Source organism: Chiloscyllium punctatum, chromosome 49 (assembly GCF_047496795.1).
Source record: "Chiloscyllium punctatum isolate Juve2018m chromosome 49, sChiPun1.3, whole genome shotgun sequence".
In the NCBI taxonomy this organism is placed as follows: Eukaryota; Metazoa; Chordata; class Chondrichthyes; order Orectolobiformes; family Hemiscylliidae; genus Chiloscyllium; species Chiloscyllium punctatum.
In genome coordinates, this window is record NC_092787.1 from 60,337,029 (window position 1) to 60,355,541 (window position 18,513).

General features: G+C 41.6%; 1 protein-coding gene across 1 annotated transcript in view; it reads right to left on the minus strand.

Annotated features, from left to right (window-relative positions):
* The window catches only part of LOC140469240 (multiple epidermal growth factor-like domains protein 9), a 329,117-nt gene that overhangs the window by 80,338 nt on the left and 230,266 nt on the right, over window positions 1-18,513 (minus strand). The window contains exon 4 of the mRNA XM_072565576.1: window positions 12,589-12,738. Within this exon, the coding sequence (XP_072421677.1) occupies window positions 12,589-12,738 (150 nt within the window). The remainder of the gene's footprint in view (window positions 1-12,588; window positions 12,739-18,513) is intronic.

The following is an 18,513-nucleotide window of genomic DNA, read 5'->3' on the forward strand; positions in this document are numbered from 1 at the left end:
CAGAACATTCAGTTGAAGCTTATGTGGTCATTCCAATGCTGTATTTCTAACTCTGCCTAAGTCATACAATCACTTCAGTAACTGCTTGCACCCCTTGTGGTGATCTCCATTGTATCAAAAAGAACGTACAATCTCATGAGTTCTCTGTTAAATGAAGCTAGAGATTGCAAAGCTGGTAAAAAGAGAGTTAAAGACTCTGCATCTGAATGTGTGTATCATTTGCACCAAAATGGAGGAATTCTTAGCACAGATAGAAATAGATATGACATGATAGCCATTACAAGATGGTTACATGATGACCATATCTGCTACCTGAATTTTGAACAGTATTTGACATTTCAGAAAGACAGGAAATGAGGAAAAGATTTTGAGTAGCTCTGTTCAATAAGGATCTTTTTATAATGCAGACAAATAATCTTAGCTCAAAAGATCAAGATGCATTTTATATTAGAATCCCAACAATGCAGATAGAGGCCCTTCAGCCCATCTAGTCTGCACCAGCCCTCCAAAGAGCATCTCGCCCAGACTCAGCACTTCACCCTATTCTCTAACCCAGTATTTTACCATGGGTAACTCTCCTTACCTGCACATCCCTGGACACTATGGGGCAATTTAGCACTGTCAATCCACCTAATTCTGGACATCTTTGGACTGTGGGAGGAAATGGGGAGAACATTCAAACTCCACACAGACAGTCACTCTAAGCTGGAATCGAACCAGAATTCCTGACTCTGTGAAGTAGCATGCTGCAATGTAGAATTAATTTGGGTATAGATCAGAAATAGGAAATGTAAGAGATCATTTCTGGAAGTAGTTTATAGGGTTTTAACAGGAATGACATTGGGGTGGATTAAAGTACTACACCATTACATGAAGATTAAGATTACTAATGATTCAATTGACTGAATTGAGTCAATTGGCAAGGGTAGTCTGGAAGATGGGTCTATTGGGTATATTTAGGCAGCATTGTAAAGCAGTCATTCTAGCACAAACTAGAGCAAAAGGTACTCTAGACCTGGTAATGTGCATTTAGACAGGATAAATTAATAATCTTTTGGTAAGAGTCTTTAAGTGACGGTGATAGAACATCACGTTCATTTGAAGGGAAGAAGTGTCGATCTAAGACAAGCATTTTAAGCCTAAGTAATAGTAATTATGAGAATACGAAGACGGATCTGGCTAAAGTGAACGTGAACACAAGGTTCAAAGGTAAGACAGTAGAGGTGCAATGGTAGACTTTTAAAGAGATATATAATAATTCACAGCAAAGATTTGTCCCAGTAAGAAAAGGATATTTCAAAGGAACTATCATCTATGGATAAGTAATGAAGTGAAAGATGGTATTAAATTGAAAGAAACACTAGCCAGATCTGCAATGATTAATGCTATGTCAAAGGATTAGGGAGAGTGTAGGGGCCAGCAAGAAATGACTAAAAAATATTAAGGGAGAATGTAGATTGTGAGATAAAGCTGTCGAGTAATATGAAAACAGATTGAAAGAATTTCTATTTGTATATTTAAATAAGATAATTGTAACCCAAGCTATCCTCAAGAGAGTTACATTGGGGAACTGATCATTGAAAACTTGGAAATGGAGGAGGCATCAAACAGGTCTTTTCCCAACAACCCTTGAAAATTAGGAATTGAAAGGACAGGTAGAAAGTAAAGCAAGCACCATCATTGGGGAAAAGGTAGTAGTTCTAAAGGCTGTCAAGTTCACGGGACCTGATGGCCTGCATTTTACGGTCTTAAAAGGCATGGCTGCAGAGGATACCATGTTTGTAATCATCCAAAATTCCTATAAATTCTGGAAGGGTCCCAGCAGACTATTTTTAAATTAGCAGCGGATAAGTTCCTGTTGGCAAGGGAATCAAGGGTTATTGTTGGTAGCTGGGAATGTAGAATTTAAAAATCAAACAGATCAGCCATGATCTTATACAGCAAAGCAAGCTCAAGGATCTATTTGTGGTCAATTCTAATCCTATATTCATAGTTCGGACAATCTCTGGTAACATCTTTTTTCAAGAAGGGAGAGAGATACAAATCAGGAGTTACAGGCCAGTTTGGCAAATACCTGCCATTGGAAAATTGCTCAAATCTATTATCAAGGGGCTTACAGCAGGATACTTCAAAAATCAAAATATGGTAACGCAGATTCAACATGATTTCATGGAATGGTGACTGTTTATTGGAGTTCTTTGAGGAAGAAAAAGCAAACTCACTATAATCTACTGGACCATAGGAATGCAATCTCATAAGAAAGAGATAACTGGTAGTGGCTTCACCTGAGAATCACCACAGCTCTGGCGAAGGGAGAGTGTAAGGTGAGTATTTCATAGCAATTGCAGGTGTTATGGGAAAATAAGATTGTGCCATTGGCATGACTCTACATCACAAACTAGCCATCCAGCCAACTGAGCTAACTGACATGAGTAGATAATGAAGAGAGTGGAAATCTGTTGTAGTTGAATTTCCAAAAGGCATTTGATAAGGTGCAACATCAAAGCTTAGTACATAAGAGCTCACACACATACTACAATTAGTAAAGGGTTGGTTAGCTCAAGGAAGCAATAAGGAAAAAAAAGGAGCATTTGGATTAGTAAACTGTAACTCATTGAATGCCACAAGAATTTGCACAGTGGTCTCAGTTATTTTTAATCTATATTAACGTTCTTAATGAAGGGACTGAATATATGGTAGCTGAACTTGCCATTGACACCTACATACAAGAGCCACGAAAGAGTTTACAAAGGGATATAAATGGGTTGAGGCAGTGAACAAATATTTGTTGGGTGGTGAACAAAGTGGGAACATGGGAACCTGTTCACTTTGGTAAGAAAAATAAACAAGCAGTTGACAAATTAAATGGAGAAAGATTGCTGGACACAATAGTACAGAGAGATTTCGATGTTCTGGTATATGAATCACAAAATTTTAATATATAAAACAGCAAACATTAAGAAGACTAATAAGATGTTGTATTGATTTCAAGGAGAATTCAGAGGTTTTACTGCAACTCAGAGACTTGGAGAGACCACATATGCAGTACTGCATACAGTTTTGGTCTCCTTGTTTGAAGAAGGATGTAGCTGCATTAGAATCACTACAGAGAATGTTCACATGACTCATTCCTGGGAATAAGTGTCTATCACATGAAGAATAGTTGATCTAACTACTAAGTTCCTATCAAATGCCAAAATTGTCCTTGGTGTTTGTGAAAGCTGTGGATGGTTTGCATTCAAATTTCCTTTCTTCATCCATCTTATCTCTAATAACAAAAGCGGAAGTATGAAGTTGCCCAACGAGAAACTGTGGATAAACATCTCTCTTTCTGATTACAATACATAAAATGAATCTGGATGTAGGTTTGCTTGCTGAGCTGGAAGGTTTGTTTTTCAGACGTTTCATCACCATACTAGGTAACATCTTCAGTAAGCCTCCAGATGAAGCACTGGTGGTGTAGCCCGCTTTCTGTTTATGTGTTTAGGTTTCCATGGGTTGGTTATGTCATTTCCTGTGGTGATGCCATTTCCTACGATGACCATTTAATTCAGGAATGTGAACAACCTTAATCACAAATTGTCTAACAGACATAGTCAATGAACAATCATTTGGACAGAGCTACTGCATTGTACAAGCCTTCCACAATAACATATTTCAGATAGTTTTCAATTTTTAACACTTGACATTTTCGTGAAAGAATCAAAATATTTGTAGAAGAACATTTGAAATTAGAGAATGAACACATTCAACCCACCAACACACTAAAACAGCAGCTAATGAATTTGAAAGATCCTATACAGACAACAAACAAAACTAATATCATTTACAAAATACCTTGCAAGAATTGTAACAAATACTACATTGGACAAACAGGCAGAGAACTAGCCACCAGGATGCATGAACATCAACTAGCCACAAAAAGACATGAGTCGAGAGTGTGGTGCTGGAAAAGCACAGCAGGTCAGGGAGCATCCGAGGGGCAGGAGAATCAACGTTTTGGGCATAAGCCCTTCATCAGGCATGATGAAGCCGTGCGGGTGGTGAGATATATGGATGGGGGGGTGGGGCTGGAGGGAAAGGTAGCTGAGAGTGCAATAGGTTGATGGAGGTGGGGGTGAGGTCAGAGGGGAGAGTGGAGCGGATAGGTGGGAAGGAAGATGGACAGGTAGGACAGATCATGAAGGCAGTGCTGAGTTAGGAGGTTGGATCTGGGATAAGGTGGGGGAAGGGGAAATGAAGAAACTGGTGAAGTCTACATTGATGCCCTGGGGTTGAAAGATCCTGAGGCGGAAAATGAGGCATTCTTCCTCCAAGCGTTGGGTGGTTGGGGAGTGACGATGGAGGAGGCCTAGGACATGCATTTCCTTGGCAGTGTGGGAGGGGGAGTTGAAACAGGGGTTGATTGATGCAGATGTCCTGGAGATGTTCTCTGAAGTACTCTGCGAGTAGGTGTCCTGTCTCCCCAAAGTAGAGGAGACTGAATTGGGAGCAATGGATACAGTTAATGACATGTGTGGAAGTGTCGGTGAAACTTTGATGGATGTGGAAGCCTCCTTTGGGGCCTTGGACAGAGGTGAGGGGGGAGGTGTGGGTGCAGGTTTTGCAATTCCTGCAGTGGAAGTTGCCGGGAGGATGGGTTGATGGGGTTGTGGACCTGACGAGGGAGTCGTGGAGGGAATGGTCTTTACGGAAAGTGGATCTGGTGGTGGGTTCCATTTGTAGGTAGCGGAAATGATGGAGGATGAGGGAATATATATGGAAGTTGGTGGGGTGGACGGTCAGGACTAGGGGGGGTTCTGTCCTTGTTGCGGTTGGAGGGGTGGGGTTCGATGGCGGGGGTGTGGGAAGTGGATGAGGACATCATTAACCACGTGGGAGGGGAAACTGCAGTCTTTGTAGAAGGAGGCCATCTGGTGTGTTCTGTGATGGAACTTGTCCTCCTGGGAGCTTACGCTGCGGAGGCGGAGGAATTGGGATTAAGGGATAGCATTTTTACAGGAAGAAGTGTGGGGGGTAGGTGTAGTCCAGGTAGCCAGGTAGTTGTGGGAGTCAGTGGGTTTGGAGAAGGTGTCAGTATTGAGTCGATCACCGTTAATGGAGATGGAGAGGTCCAGGAAGGGGAGGGAGGTATCAGAGATAGTCAGGTGAATTTAAGGTTGGGATGGAATGTGGTGGTGAAGTTGATGAACTGTTCAACCTCCTCATGGGAGCATGAGGTGGCGCTGATGCAATCATCAATGCAGCAAAGGAAAAGGTGGGAGTGGTGCTGGTGTAACTGCGGGAGATGGACTGTTTCACGTAACCAACAACCAGACAGGCATAGCTGGGGCCCATGCGGGTGCCCACGGCTACCTCTTTCATCTGGAAGAAATGGGAGGATTCAAAGGAGGAATTATTGAGGGTGAGGAGCAGTTCAGCCATACCAATCACATTGTCAGTGGAAAGGTACTGGTGGGGATGTCAGGAGAGAAAGAAACAGAGAGCTTTGAGGCCCTGGTCATGGCGGATGGAGGTGTATTGGGACTGGATGTCCATGGTGAAGATGAGGCGTTGGTGGCCGGGGAAACAAAAGTCTTGGAGGAGGTGGAGGGTTTGCGGTGTCCCAAACATATGTGGGGAGCTCCTGGAAGGGGGATAGGACAGTATTGAGGTAGGTGGAGTTTGGTGGGGCAGGAGCGGGCCGAGACAATGGATCATCCGGGGTAGTCAGGCTTGTGAATCTTGGTAGGAGATAGAACCGGGCAGTATGGGGTTCCTGAACTATAAGGTTGGAAGCTGTGAGTGGGCGATCCCCCGGGATAATGAGGTTGTGTATGGTCTGGGAGATGATGGTTTGGTGATGGGGGGTGAGGTCATGGTCGAGGGGGCGGTAGGAGGAGGAGTCTTCAAGTTGGCACCTAGCTTCAGTAGTGTAGAGGTCAGTGCGCCAAAGTACCACTGCACTCCCCTTCTCCTGAGGGGGGTGGACAGTTTGAGGCGGTCAATATTGCGGCAGCAGTTGGAAATAAAGAGGTCGAGGATGGGTAACAGACTGGCATGGGGTGTCCAGGTGGATGGGATGTGTTGGACTCAGGTGGAGGGGTCCTTAGAAGGTGGGCGGGAGTCTTGATGGAATAAGTAAGCCCAGAAGCAGAGGCGACAGAAGAAGTGTTTAATGTAACAAAGCGTGTTGAAAACCATTGATCCAGGAGCCAGGGGGGGAATGAAGGCAAGGCCTGTGCTGAGGACTGTTTGTTTGTCCTCTGGGGGGGATGGTGAATACTTGGCAGGGCTGGGAGCTCAGACCTGGTGTAGGGCTGGAGCTGGGAGTGGAGTGGGGTGGAAATTGTAACTGGAGTGGGCGTGGTAGTGGAGGGAGCAGGAGTGACGTCATTTATGGAAAGGGGTGGGGGTGTTGAGTTGGTGACTGTGGGATCAGCGGGGTGTGTGTCATTGGCGATTCTGTCAGCGATGTTCAGGTAAGTGGAGTCAGTGGGGTTGGAAGTGGTTGTGACGGTAACAGCTACGGGAGCGGAAGTGGTGGAACACATAGCGTAGGTGATGTCGGTGGAGGCAGAAGTGGCCGTGGGGGCAACAACAAAAGGGGCAGAGTGTTGTTCCGGTTAGGCCTCGCATTGGTTTCGGAGGCAGCGGTCACAGTGGCGGTTATCTGACCAGTGGTTGCGGAGGTGGCATGGTCAGCCCTGGCTGCAGGCTATCGAGCGGTGGGGACGGAACGGCCATGTGGCTGATGGCGGCTGAGCAGTTCTAGGGGCTGGGGGAAGCTTCTGGAATGGTCAAAGAATCCCGATTATTGAGGAGGGCACTTGGGAGCTTGTTGTACTTAAAGCTTTTGATGTCCGATATGGTGTAGAAAAACTGTTTGTTAAGTGTGTGAATTCTTCTAAGAATATAAAACAGCAGAGGTCCTTTTCAGTTCTGAGAGAGTGTGGCCCTCAGCTGAGGCAGGGCTGACTGTAGAGAGATTAGGAGCGGCGCACGGCTATGAGTGTGGAGCGGAGGATCTGGAAGAAGAACCGCTTCTGAAGGCTTTGAATTTGTAGCTGGTACTAGTTGTCCAGTTCAGATCCAAACTGTGATGGTCTGAATGTAGTCCAGAGTACATGTGGGATCAGTCAGTTCCATAGGCAGACACTAAGGCAGGAGATGTGGCTGTGGTACTGAGTCTGCTTCAGGACGTGATTGAAGAGCTTCAGGGCAGAGGAGATGACCTGGGGGGGGTGGGGGGGAGGGGGGGGTGGTGAAGTGCAGTGAGGGAGACACTCTCTGAGATCCTTGTTGAGAGAGGGGGAGAACTTCTTCAATGTAGGCATCTTTGGAAGAGGCTTCGCAGTGAGGTTAAAATCAACTAAGAGAAAGTGAGGAGATGCTGGAGATCAGAGTCGAGGGTGTGGTGCTGGGGAAACACAGCAGGTCACGCAGTACCGAGGAGCAGGAGAGTCGAAGTCTTGAGCAAAAACCCTTCATCAGAAATGAGGCTGTGAGTGGAGGGGGTGGTGAGATAAATGGGAGGGGGTGGGACTGGGGTGAAAGTAGCTGAATGTGTGATAGGCAGATGGAGGTAGGGTAATGGTGATAGGTCAGAGGGGAGGGAGGAGTGGATAGGTGGGAAGGAAGGTGGACAGGTAAGACGGTTCATGAGGGCGGTGCCTAGTTGGAAGGTTGGATTTGGGATAAGGTGAGGGGAAGAAGAAATGAGGACTCAGGTGAAATCCACCAGTTTCCACAAAAAAGACATGACCTACTCTCACTTCGACTGGGACAACACATCCATCCTAGGACAAGCCAAACAGAGACATGCACGAGAATTCCTAGAAGCATGGCATTCCAACCAGAGCTCTATCAATAAACACATCGAGTTGGACCCCATTTACCACCCTCTGAGAAAATGAACAGCAAATGACATCATCAGCCCAAGGAAACCTAAACACATAAACAGAAAGCGAACATCTGAAAATGAACCTTCCAGCTCAGCAAGCAAACTTACATCCAGATTTCACTACTCCCATCTGTGACAGAGCAGGATAGAGCACTGAATGTGGAAGTACACCAGTGTACAGGGATCCTCAGCAAATTTGTTCTCAAGTCAGGGGAGACTTTGTTAGCTGGGTCACATGAGCCAGAGGAGTGTCAGCTATATTCCCAGAAATATACTGTGTGACAAGCTTGCCATGCCATGGGACAAACAGGCTGCCCATGTTTGTGAGACAAGGATATCTATAAGTAGCACCTCAAGCCAACTGGGATCAGAATGAAAACATAGGAGGTCCTTGTTGACCAAACTGCCTGAAAACATATAGTCAGAAGGGTGCAGCTAAAAAAAAGGACAAAAGAGTTGCCAAAGATGGAAAAGAGCCCACTGGAAGGAAAACACGAATCAACTTCAGGACAACGGTATTCATTTGTGCCAGCTATGGAAGGGATAACCACCTACAAATCGGCCTCTACAGACCACAACAAATTATTTTCAATTTAAAAGTGACATATTCTAGATGCAATCCATCAATACTTGAAACTGACTGTTGCCATTCTCTGATTACCACAATGAAGACAGACTCAAGGCTTGAGTGTCTTGAAGGAAATTGACAGGGATATCGACTGGTACAAGGCTTTGCAAAACACTTACCAAGTTATTAAAGAATGCAATGCATGTAGCCTCAGCAATTGTTGCTTCTGTTTTAGATTTTGCACTTTTTAATTCAAGTTTATCATAAAACATAATTAAAATGTATATCATGCAAATGATGCCAAGGCAACACAAATGAAGTTATTTTTCCCTGTGATACATTCTGCCTTGGATTATTTTGCTATATCATGCATGTTATTATTAGAGTACAATAATAAATCTCCACACAGACTGGAATTATGTTATTTTGTCAGTGACTAATTTAAAGAAAGTCCAGCTTATTTCATTGAAACAGCAGAATCCTGTCAGCTTTGCCTTACATTTTTTTGCTGGTCGTTTTGTGTTTGATGTATATATTTATACTTTCATGTCAAGCTGAAGCCATCAGGACAGGAAGCAGCCCAGAGAAACTATTGAAACACAGCATAATAACCCACCAAATGAGTTTAATTTTCCATATGCAGTTCAACACAACAGATGCAACTGTTTCTTGTTTCCCTTCTTAGAAGGATGAATATTTAAGTCTGTATCAACTGAATGTTACAGTACCTTACAGAGTCTGTCTACTCACCTTTTATTATTTCATAAATCTCTTTCTTTCCATTTTTCAAACTGAGCCCCAATGTACAAACTACTGCCTATCACACATCAAGGAAGGTATTACAACAGATTGCAATAAAAAGAGTAACTAAATTCTAGTGGTGATGACTTTCTGGTGGAATATAGGCCTCACAATTAATGCCACAATTAATAGGTAGTGCAAGACATCGTCAAAACTATAAGAGATCAAGGGGGTGTTGAACCCAATAACCAATGTATAACAGCCACAAACTTGCATTTATAGAGCAGTTTTAATATGACTGCTTCCACGCCAGGGTACTCAGAAAGGTACATTTCATCAAAACTGGTCAACAAGCAAGTGGACTTACATGTTGCCCACATTCCAACACTGACTAGACTTCTTTTCATTGATTGTAAAGTATTTTGCAATTTCCAGAGATCATGAATGGCAGTAAATAAATGTAAGTCTTTCTTTACCCTTCATGGCAATGAATGGGCCGTTAAATGGTCAAACAAAGTACATTTGGTCATAAAATACGTGCTCAACATTGCTCATCATGTTGTGTGAGCTATCCAGTCAATCTGCTGTCAAGATCCTCTTTCCTGTTAGGGATTTACAGGGTTAGCTTCTTCAAGCATGCTAGAGGAAAACCATTTAGTCTAACACGAAAAGCCTGAAACATGATAGTTTATTGTATCTTAGTATTTATGAACATGTTACATTACTGTGGAAAAAGACATGGAAGATATAGAATGTGAGGAAATAGATGGTGACATCTTGAAAAATGTCCATTTTACAGAGGTGGTAGTGCTGGATGTCTTAAAACACATAAAAATTGATAAATCCCCAGGACCTGACTAGGGGTTGCCTTGAAGTCTGTGGGAAACTAGGGAAATGATTGCTGGGTCCCTTGCTGAGATATTTGGATTATTGATAGTCACAGATGAAGTGCCAGAAGACTGGAGGTTAGCTAATATGGTGCCACTATTTAAGAAAGGAGGTAAGTAAAAGCCAGGGAACTATAGACCAGTGAGCCTGACCTCAGTGGTGGGCACGTTGTTGGAGGGAATCCTGAGGGACAGGATTTACATGTATTTGGAAAGGCAATTAGGGGTAATCAACATGGCTTTGTATGTGGGAAATCATATCTCACAAATTTGAGTTTTTTGAAGAAGTAACAAAGAGGATTAATGAGGACAGAGCAGTGGACATGATCCATATGGACTTCATTAGGGAATTTGACAAGGTTCCTCATGATAGACTGGTTAGCAAGGTTAGTTCTCATGGAATACATGGAGAACTAACAATTTGCATACAAAGTTAAAAATCACACAACACCAAGTTATAAGTCCAACAGGTTTATTTGGGAGCACTAGCTTTCGGAGCGCTGCTCCTTCATCAGGTGGTTGACAATCACCTGAGGAAGGAGTAGCACTCAGAAAGCTGTACTTCAAAATAAACCTGTTGGACTATAACCTGGTGTTGTGTGATTTTTAACTTTGTACACCTCAGTCCAACATCAGCATTTCCAAATCATTTGGATGCAGAACTGGCTTGAAGATAGAAGACAGAAGGTGATGGTGGAGGGTTACCTTTCAGACTGGAGGCCTGTGACCAGTGGTGTGCCACAAGGATGGGTACTGGGCCACTGTTTTTCGTCATTTATATAAGTGATTTGGATGTGAACATGAAAAGTATAGTTAGTAAGTTTGCAGATGACCCCAAAATTGGAGGTGTAGTGGACAGTGAAGAATATTACCTTGAAGTACAAGGGGATCTTGATCAGATGGGCCAATGGGTCTGAGGAGTGGCAGATGGAGTTCAGTTTAGATAAATGTGAGGTGCTGCATTTTGGAAAGGCAAATCAGGGCAAGACTTATGCACTTAATTGTAAGGTCCTGGAGAGTGTTGCTGAACAAAGAAACTTTGGAGTACAGTTTCATAGTTCCTTGAAAGTAGAGTCACAGGTAGATAGGATAGTGAAGAAGGACTTTGGTATGTTTTCCTTTATTGGTCAGAGTATTGAGTACAGGAGTTGGGCGGTCATGTTGTGGTTGTACAGGACATTGGTTAGGCCACTGTTGGAATATTGCATGCATTCTGGTCTCCTTCCTATAGGAAGGATATTGTGAAACTTGAAAGCGTTCAGAAAAGATTTGCAAGGATGTTGCCAGGATTGGAGGATTTGAGGATGAATAGGCTGGGGCTGAGGGTTGACCTTATAAAGGTTTATAAAATCATGAGGGTCATGCATAGGGTAAATAGACAAGATCTTTTCCCTGGGGTGAGCAAGTCCAGAACTAGCGGGCATAGGTTTAGGGTGAGAGAGGAAAAATTTAAAAGGGACCTAAGGGGCAACTTTTTCATGCAGAGGGTAGAGCGTATATGGAATTAGCTGTCACAGAAAGTGGTGGAGGCTGGTACAATTACAATATTTAAAAGGCATTTGGATGGGTATATGAATACAAAGAGTTTAGGGGGATATGGGCCAAGTGCTGGGAAATGGGACTAGATTAGGTCAGGATATCTAGTTGGCATGGATGAGTTGGACTGAAGGGTCCGTTTCCGTGATGTATATCTCTATGACTCTATGATGGACATCATTATAGAGATTTCTATGACGAAGACTTCTTTGAGCACTTTAACTATTCTGTCCCTAAATCTATATAGGCAAAAGTTAGGACTGCAGATGCTGGAAACCACAGTTTAGATCAGAGTGGGGCTGGAAAAGCACAGCAGGTCAGGCAGCATCCGAGGAGCAGGAAAATCGACGTTTCGGGCAAAATCTCTTCATCAGGCTTTTGCCCGAAACGTCGATTTTCCTGCTCCTCAGATGCTGCCTGACCTGCTGTGCTTTTCCAGCACCACTCTAATCTAAACCCTAAATCTATATGCCAACATAATATTGGGTGATGCTTAAGGCACTCCTCAGTATTAACCCTTTTCAACTCTTACACCATTATACAACAAGTTTTAGTGATGTGGGGGGATTTATTGAAGCAATTCCTGAGTTTCGGACTGGGCTAGCTAAATACACAACTGCTAATGGTGGTGCAAAGGCAAATGTGCACATGAAGCTACAAAGTAATGACTCAAGATCACAGGACTGAATTTCAGTGCAATTTAGATCATTAAAAACTGGTTTGGTTTGTTTCAGGATCTCAACCACAAACTACCTAATGCAGAAACAGATCTCACAAATCTCTGACAGAATTAATGGTTTAGTAACTCCACCAGAGTTTACATTTTGTCAGAGTTAAATTAACGGGCATTAAACTGATCTAGATCATGCAAACTGTTTTCACAGGCTGCACATGACCACAATTGTACTCCTCTTAACTTCAAGGTTGTTCACTCCCACAATGCAAAAGTCAAACAAGAGACAAAGTTACATTACCTAAATGACAGCTTCCACTGGATGTCACTACTGAGCAAGGACAGCGTTCACACACAACTGTATCATTGGTTCCAGGCTTCCTGTAGTAACTATCTTTGCACTCCTCACAATGACGTCCTTTGCTATTTCCAGTGCAGTTTAAGCAGATGCCTAAAGAAAAACAAAGAAAATGAACAACAGTTTCATTTGCGCAATTTATAGGCTGCAAGTACATCTTAAAAACAGTGCAGATTTTTCATGTCCACATGATCTGATTATAGTCTGTAATTCAAAAAGCTAAACTGACCACTTTAGATCACTTGCTGTATTTAATAATTTCACCATAGAGATATAATCAAAAGCAATCAATGATGCTTTGTGATTAAAAGCAGGCAATGACAGCTGCTGACTTAATTGCATTACTCATTACTTTTGAACTAGATCTGAGAAAACCTTTTTTTGATCCATGTTTACTATAGCTATTAATAACAAGTAGAGAAATGCACATTTTAAAGTACTTTACCCTGCACTGATAGCACAGGATCTGATTAAGGGCATTAATGTCATCAAATTGGGATTTTATCGCTTTCTTAATATCAATAAATTTAAATCAGAAATAGCACAAGCTGAATGTTAAAAATATGTATTACAGATGGTATATGTTAACCAGTCCTTTTGCTCAAAATTACACGTGCCAGATCATGTGTTCCCTACATTCCTTGCATTTTCACTTGACTTGTACACTGGATTTAAAATAACTCTATCACAGCACTCCCTTGATTGGTACTTGAATCAAGTCTTCATCTGACATCATGCACAACATACTGTCAAATGAAAGAGGCTGTATTTTTTTTTGTTGAAAGTATCTTTGCAGCCAAGAAGATCCTTCATAAACTTTGTGTAATTGCTGAGGTCATCATGTTCTCTGATGTTATCCTTATACACATGCCTTATTACATTTTTCAATAATTATAATAAAATGAAACAGTTTTAGGACCAAAGGGAAAGGCAGAGGGATTACTGGTGGGGTCATGTAGTGAGAGCAACCAGTGTGGAAGGGAGTCAGCACATACAATATCTATTGCAGCACAAACAATCCAGAATGGTCACAGTGTGTCTTTCCACATGATTATAAAATCAGAATACCTGAAATTCTCAATCCTATGAGGGGCACAGATAGAATAAATAGCGAAGGTATTTTCCCAAGGGTAGTGGAGTCCACAACCAGATGGCATAGGTTTAAGTGGGAGGGAAAAGATTTAAAATGGACCTAAAGGGCAACTTTTTCATGCAGAGGGTGATGCGTGTATGTAATGAGCTGCCAGAGGAAGTGATGGAGGCTGGTAAAATTACTACATTGAAAAGGCATCTGGATGGGTATATAAATAGGAAGGATTTAGAGGGATATGGGTCAAATGCTGGCAAATGGGACTAGATTAATTTAGGATATCTGGTTAGCATGGGCGAGTTGGACCAAAGAGTCTGTTTCCGTGCCATACAGCTATATGACTCTAAAGATAAATCTTTCCTGTAAAAATACCACTTGCAATATGATAAAATATGTTCAAGGTCTTTAGTAAAATAGCATGTGGTCTGATAAAAATCCCACTCCACCCAAGTAATTGAAATGTTCTATTAGCTAGAGATTGAGATGAATGGATTTTCCTATTCCAATTGTTTAAATATTGCACAAACAATTCTGCACTGACATCAAACATGAGTCCACAAAGCAGTTTATTCACAGAAAATGATTTATTATTTAAGTTTAATAATACTTTTGGTTTCTCCATTTTTATTCCTTATAGTAACCTTTACCTTTAAAATGAGCACCAAATAACGTCTGGAGAAGTGAAAGTTATGTGGACCAAGAAGGTTGAAACAGAATAGCCAGTAAATACAGAAAGCAAAATGTAGAAGCCATTCTTAAACATCTTGCTCTTTAAGTGATGTACAGAAGTGATGACAGGCTCTGGGTATGGAGTTCCACAGGAACTGTTCTATAAATAAACCTATGCCTGTTTTGGAGAAGCTCCTCATTATCATAATCTGTGATCAAAATAGAACCTACCACCAGACAGTGTTATGATGGGCCAAGCCCAACATCAGGTTCAATCCAATTTATCCAAACTGAGCTTAATACTATATTGGGAGGAGGTCCATATATTAAAGCATCCCATAATGGACAAGGTGTATTGTGGATAAATCACCACAAGTTACCTGTAATTTGGCTTCTTACTAATAAATCTCAATCAACACTGAAAAAATAATTCAAATTTTATTGCATGCAGAAACCAAATATTAGACTCCACAAGGAAGCAGATATAAGCCTGTGACCCAGCTTAGCTATTACCCCATTAATGGTGAAATCTGGCCAGGACTTCAACCAACAGTGATTTGTCTCTGGAAATTTCCAGGGTTTGGTCCTTTTGCACTGTTATTCTTCAACACTGTGCTGCTGAGTTGTTCTGATATTCAATTCTAATACAGATTTTCTTTTGTCCTTTGGTTTCTGAGGTGACATACTGATGATTTTTTAAGTTATTTCATCCAAATTACTGTATCTATGCAACTTGCCTTCTTATCAGAAGTGATTTATTCATTTCCTGTTACATTTGGCCTTAACTGTCTGTTCAAATACCCAGCTTTCTGCAGTGTCTGTAATGAGGTCAGCCAGGTGGACATCATAGAATATGAGTTCCCTGATTGGGGCTGCTAATCTGGTCCAGTAAGGGAGCTCTGGCTGACAGACATAAACAGGAGTGTCAGATATCCTGTTTACTCTGTGCATTGACTCTGAGGGAGCTGGACCAGTGTCAAGGACTCTCCATGTATAAATGAAAGTGTGACTTGGTGATGGGATATTGGCCTCCATGGACTTATTTCACTTTCTTGTGGTTAACTACTTAATTTTTTCTGCAGGGCAGTCGGTTATCCTTGTGGGAATAAAATTTCCAGTTTATCAAGCAGGTGTCAGAGCAGTTTTGCTTATGCAAGCTTGCCAAGACATAGCTAATTGCTTGGGTCTATTTGAGACAGGTTGCCTTTGTTCCTTAACAGTTTATTCCAGTTGTTGCTTTATGTAATAGTTTTTCTTTTGTTGATTCATTGAGCCTATGTACAGTTATTAAAGTTCTGAAGTCTAGAATATCACAGTCTCTCTGCTTCGGCTCATTATTTTCAATATGATGAACAAACACTAGGCCATTTCCCACCACACTGGTTCATAACCAAGTTGAGTCGTTACACCATGCCCAATTTAAAATGTATCATTTCATTATGCAGTACAGATTTGATTTACTGTTTGATTTGATTTATTGTTGTCGCATGTACCTCAGAACAGTGAAAAGTATTGTTTTGCAGGCAGATATAGGCAGATCATAACATACAGGACATACAGGTCATAGGGTGTTTAGACAGAGCAAGGCATACATGGTTACGGTAGCACAGGAGATGCACAAAAGCTAGATCAACATTAGATTTGAAATTAGGTAAGGCCATTCAACAGTCTAATAATAGCAAAGAAGCTGCTGTTGAACCAGTTTAAGCTTCTGTATCTTCTACCCAATGGAAGAGGTTGGAAGAGAGCACTATCAGGATGGGAGGAGTTTTTGATGATGTTGACTTCCTTTCTTTGGTAATGAGAAATGTAAATGGAATCCATGGATGAGAGGTTGGCTTGCATGATGGTTCGGGCTGTGTTCACTTCTTTCTGCAGTTTCTTATGGTCCTGGGCAGAACAGTCGCCATACCAAGCTGTGAAGCACCCAGATAGACTTCTTTCTTTGGCGCATTTGTAAACATTGATGTGGGCCCTTATGGATATGTAAAATTTTCTCAGTCTCCTGACAAAGAGGAGATGTTGTTGTGCCTCCTTGACTGTCACATCTACGTGGGAGGTCCAGTATGGATTGTTCATAAACATCATTCCTGGGAACTTGATGCTCTCCAACTGATGTAGATAGGGGCATGTCCTGCTCCTTTTTTCCTGAAGTCAATGATCAGTTCTTTATTCTGCTGACATTGAGGGAGAGATTGTTATCTTCACACCAAGACACAAAGCATTCTATCTCCTTCCTGTATTCTGACTCACCATTGATATCCAGCCTACAACAGTTGGATCGTCAGCGAACTTGTAGGTGGAGTTCAGACAAAATTTGGCCACACAGTTGTGAGTGTACAGGGACCCAAAGGACTAAATACACATCCTTGCGGGGCACTAGTGTTGAGGATTATTGTGGAGAAGGTGCTGTTGCCTATCTTCACTGATGGTTTTCTGTGGGTCAGAAAGCTGAGGATCCATTTGCAGAGGGCAGAGCCGAGACCTAGGTCTCAGAGTTTGGACATTAAGTTTGGTTACAATTATAATGATATATGCAAATCAATAATCAATAAGTGAACCACAGAATAATGATCAGTAAATAAATCACAAGAACAACAAACATGCACAAAGACATAAACATGCATCATGCTTCACTATAGCAGCTTTAAGATGATCATGTCTTAACAGAAGTGCAAGATGTGAAATAATATGAGCCCATTCAGCCATGTGTATATTACTTCCCAACTCCAGATATCATCTCACCAAGAATGATGCTTAATGTTTTTAATGTTTTAATCTCTTGATTTTCTGACTATTTTGTTGAACCTTTACATTTAACCTATGTGCCTTTCTCAAAATTCCTTTTATATCTTCCATATGTTCCTTTTGCAGGGCAATATGCATCTCATATTTTTGCCAATAAGACATAATCATTTCTCTAGGTGAATCAGTCTTTTCAAAAGTCTGATTTTCTCCTTCTGATGTTAACCAATTCCATTGTGCCTCTGCGCATGGCTATTTGAGGGTAAATGTGAAATGTTGAATCAGTGATGGGACAAAACAGGGTATGATGATGGCATTCTTTTAAAGATATTCTGATACAGTATTCTCCTTCACCTGCATGTCCAACTCTGATTATGTTGTCTCAAGAGGTACTTAAAATTTCGAGAGTACAGTTAGCTGTTTTATAACTGCTGGACTCAAAACCACATGCAGCTTGTCCAGCTGTGTAAATAGGATACAGACAAACAATAGTTTTATCAGTTTGCTGGCATTCCTTAAATGCTGTCCCTACAAGTCTCCCCTCTCTTATACCTCATTATATAGAACATTCTTAATGTCCATATAGAGATTTTACTTAAAGTTCCTAGCCCATTAGCTAATTTACTTCTTTTACTGTCATTAGCCCATGTGGGAACTTCTCTCTTTTTCATATGATTTACATTTACTCTGTACTGATCCAACATCCAACATCTGTAGAAACTATACAAAATTCCATTTATTTGATGTTGATCGCTCTTTCCTGCTTCCATTATTACATTGTTTACTGCACCTACATGTGATTCTAAGATGTCAACAGTACAAAATGTAGTGTTGTTCATGGTGTCACCTGCCTGGCTACTAAGTTAAGTGTTATCATCCATTTTACCAATGTACCTTTAACTTGAGAAATTAATTGATTCAATTGATTACTTATAATATTGATGTCTAGGCCATTATCTGTATAATGCCTGCACCATTAATGCCTATGTAACCCTATTGATGAAAATCAGTCTAACCAATTCCTTATAAATGTTAGGTAAAGGTTTGGACACCATGGTGGTAACTGACTATCAGAGATTCAGTATAACAGGCATCAATTCATGAGGGACATTTTCAGACAACACTTTACCTGTATTTCACTTAACCATCCCTCCCTTGGGTCCTCCTTTTCCTACAAGAGGTGTTACAGAGTTTTTAGTCAGTTGTGATACAAGTGTGAATGTGATGACACTCTGTGCAAATCATTAGTACAAATGGGCTTGTATTGCATGTAAAATTAATACTTGACATTGTGGGCAGAGGCTTCTCCCAACACCATTAGTTTGCACAGATTGGTGTTTGGTTTTGTCTCCACATCACGTCCA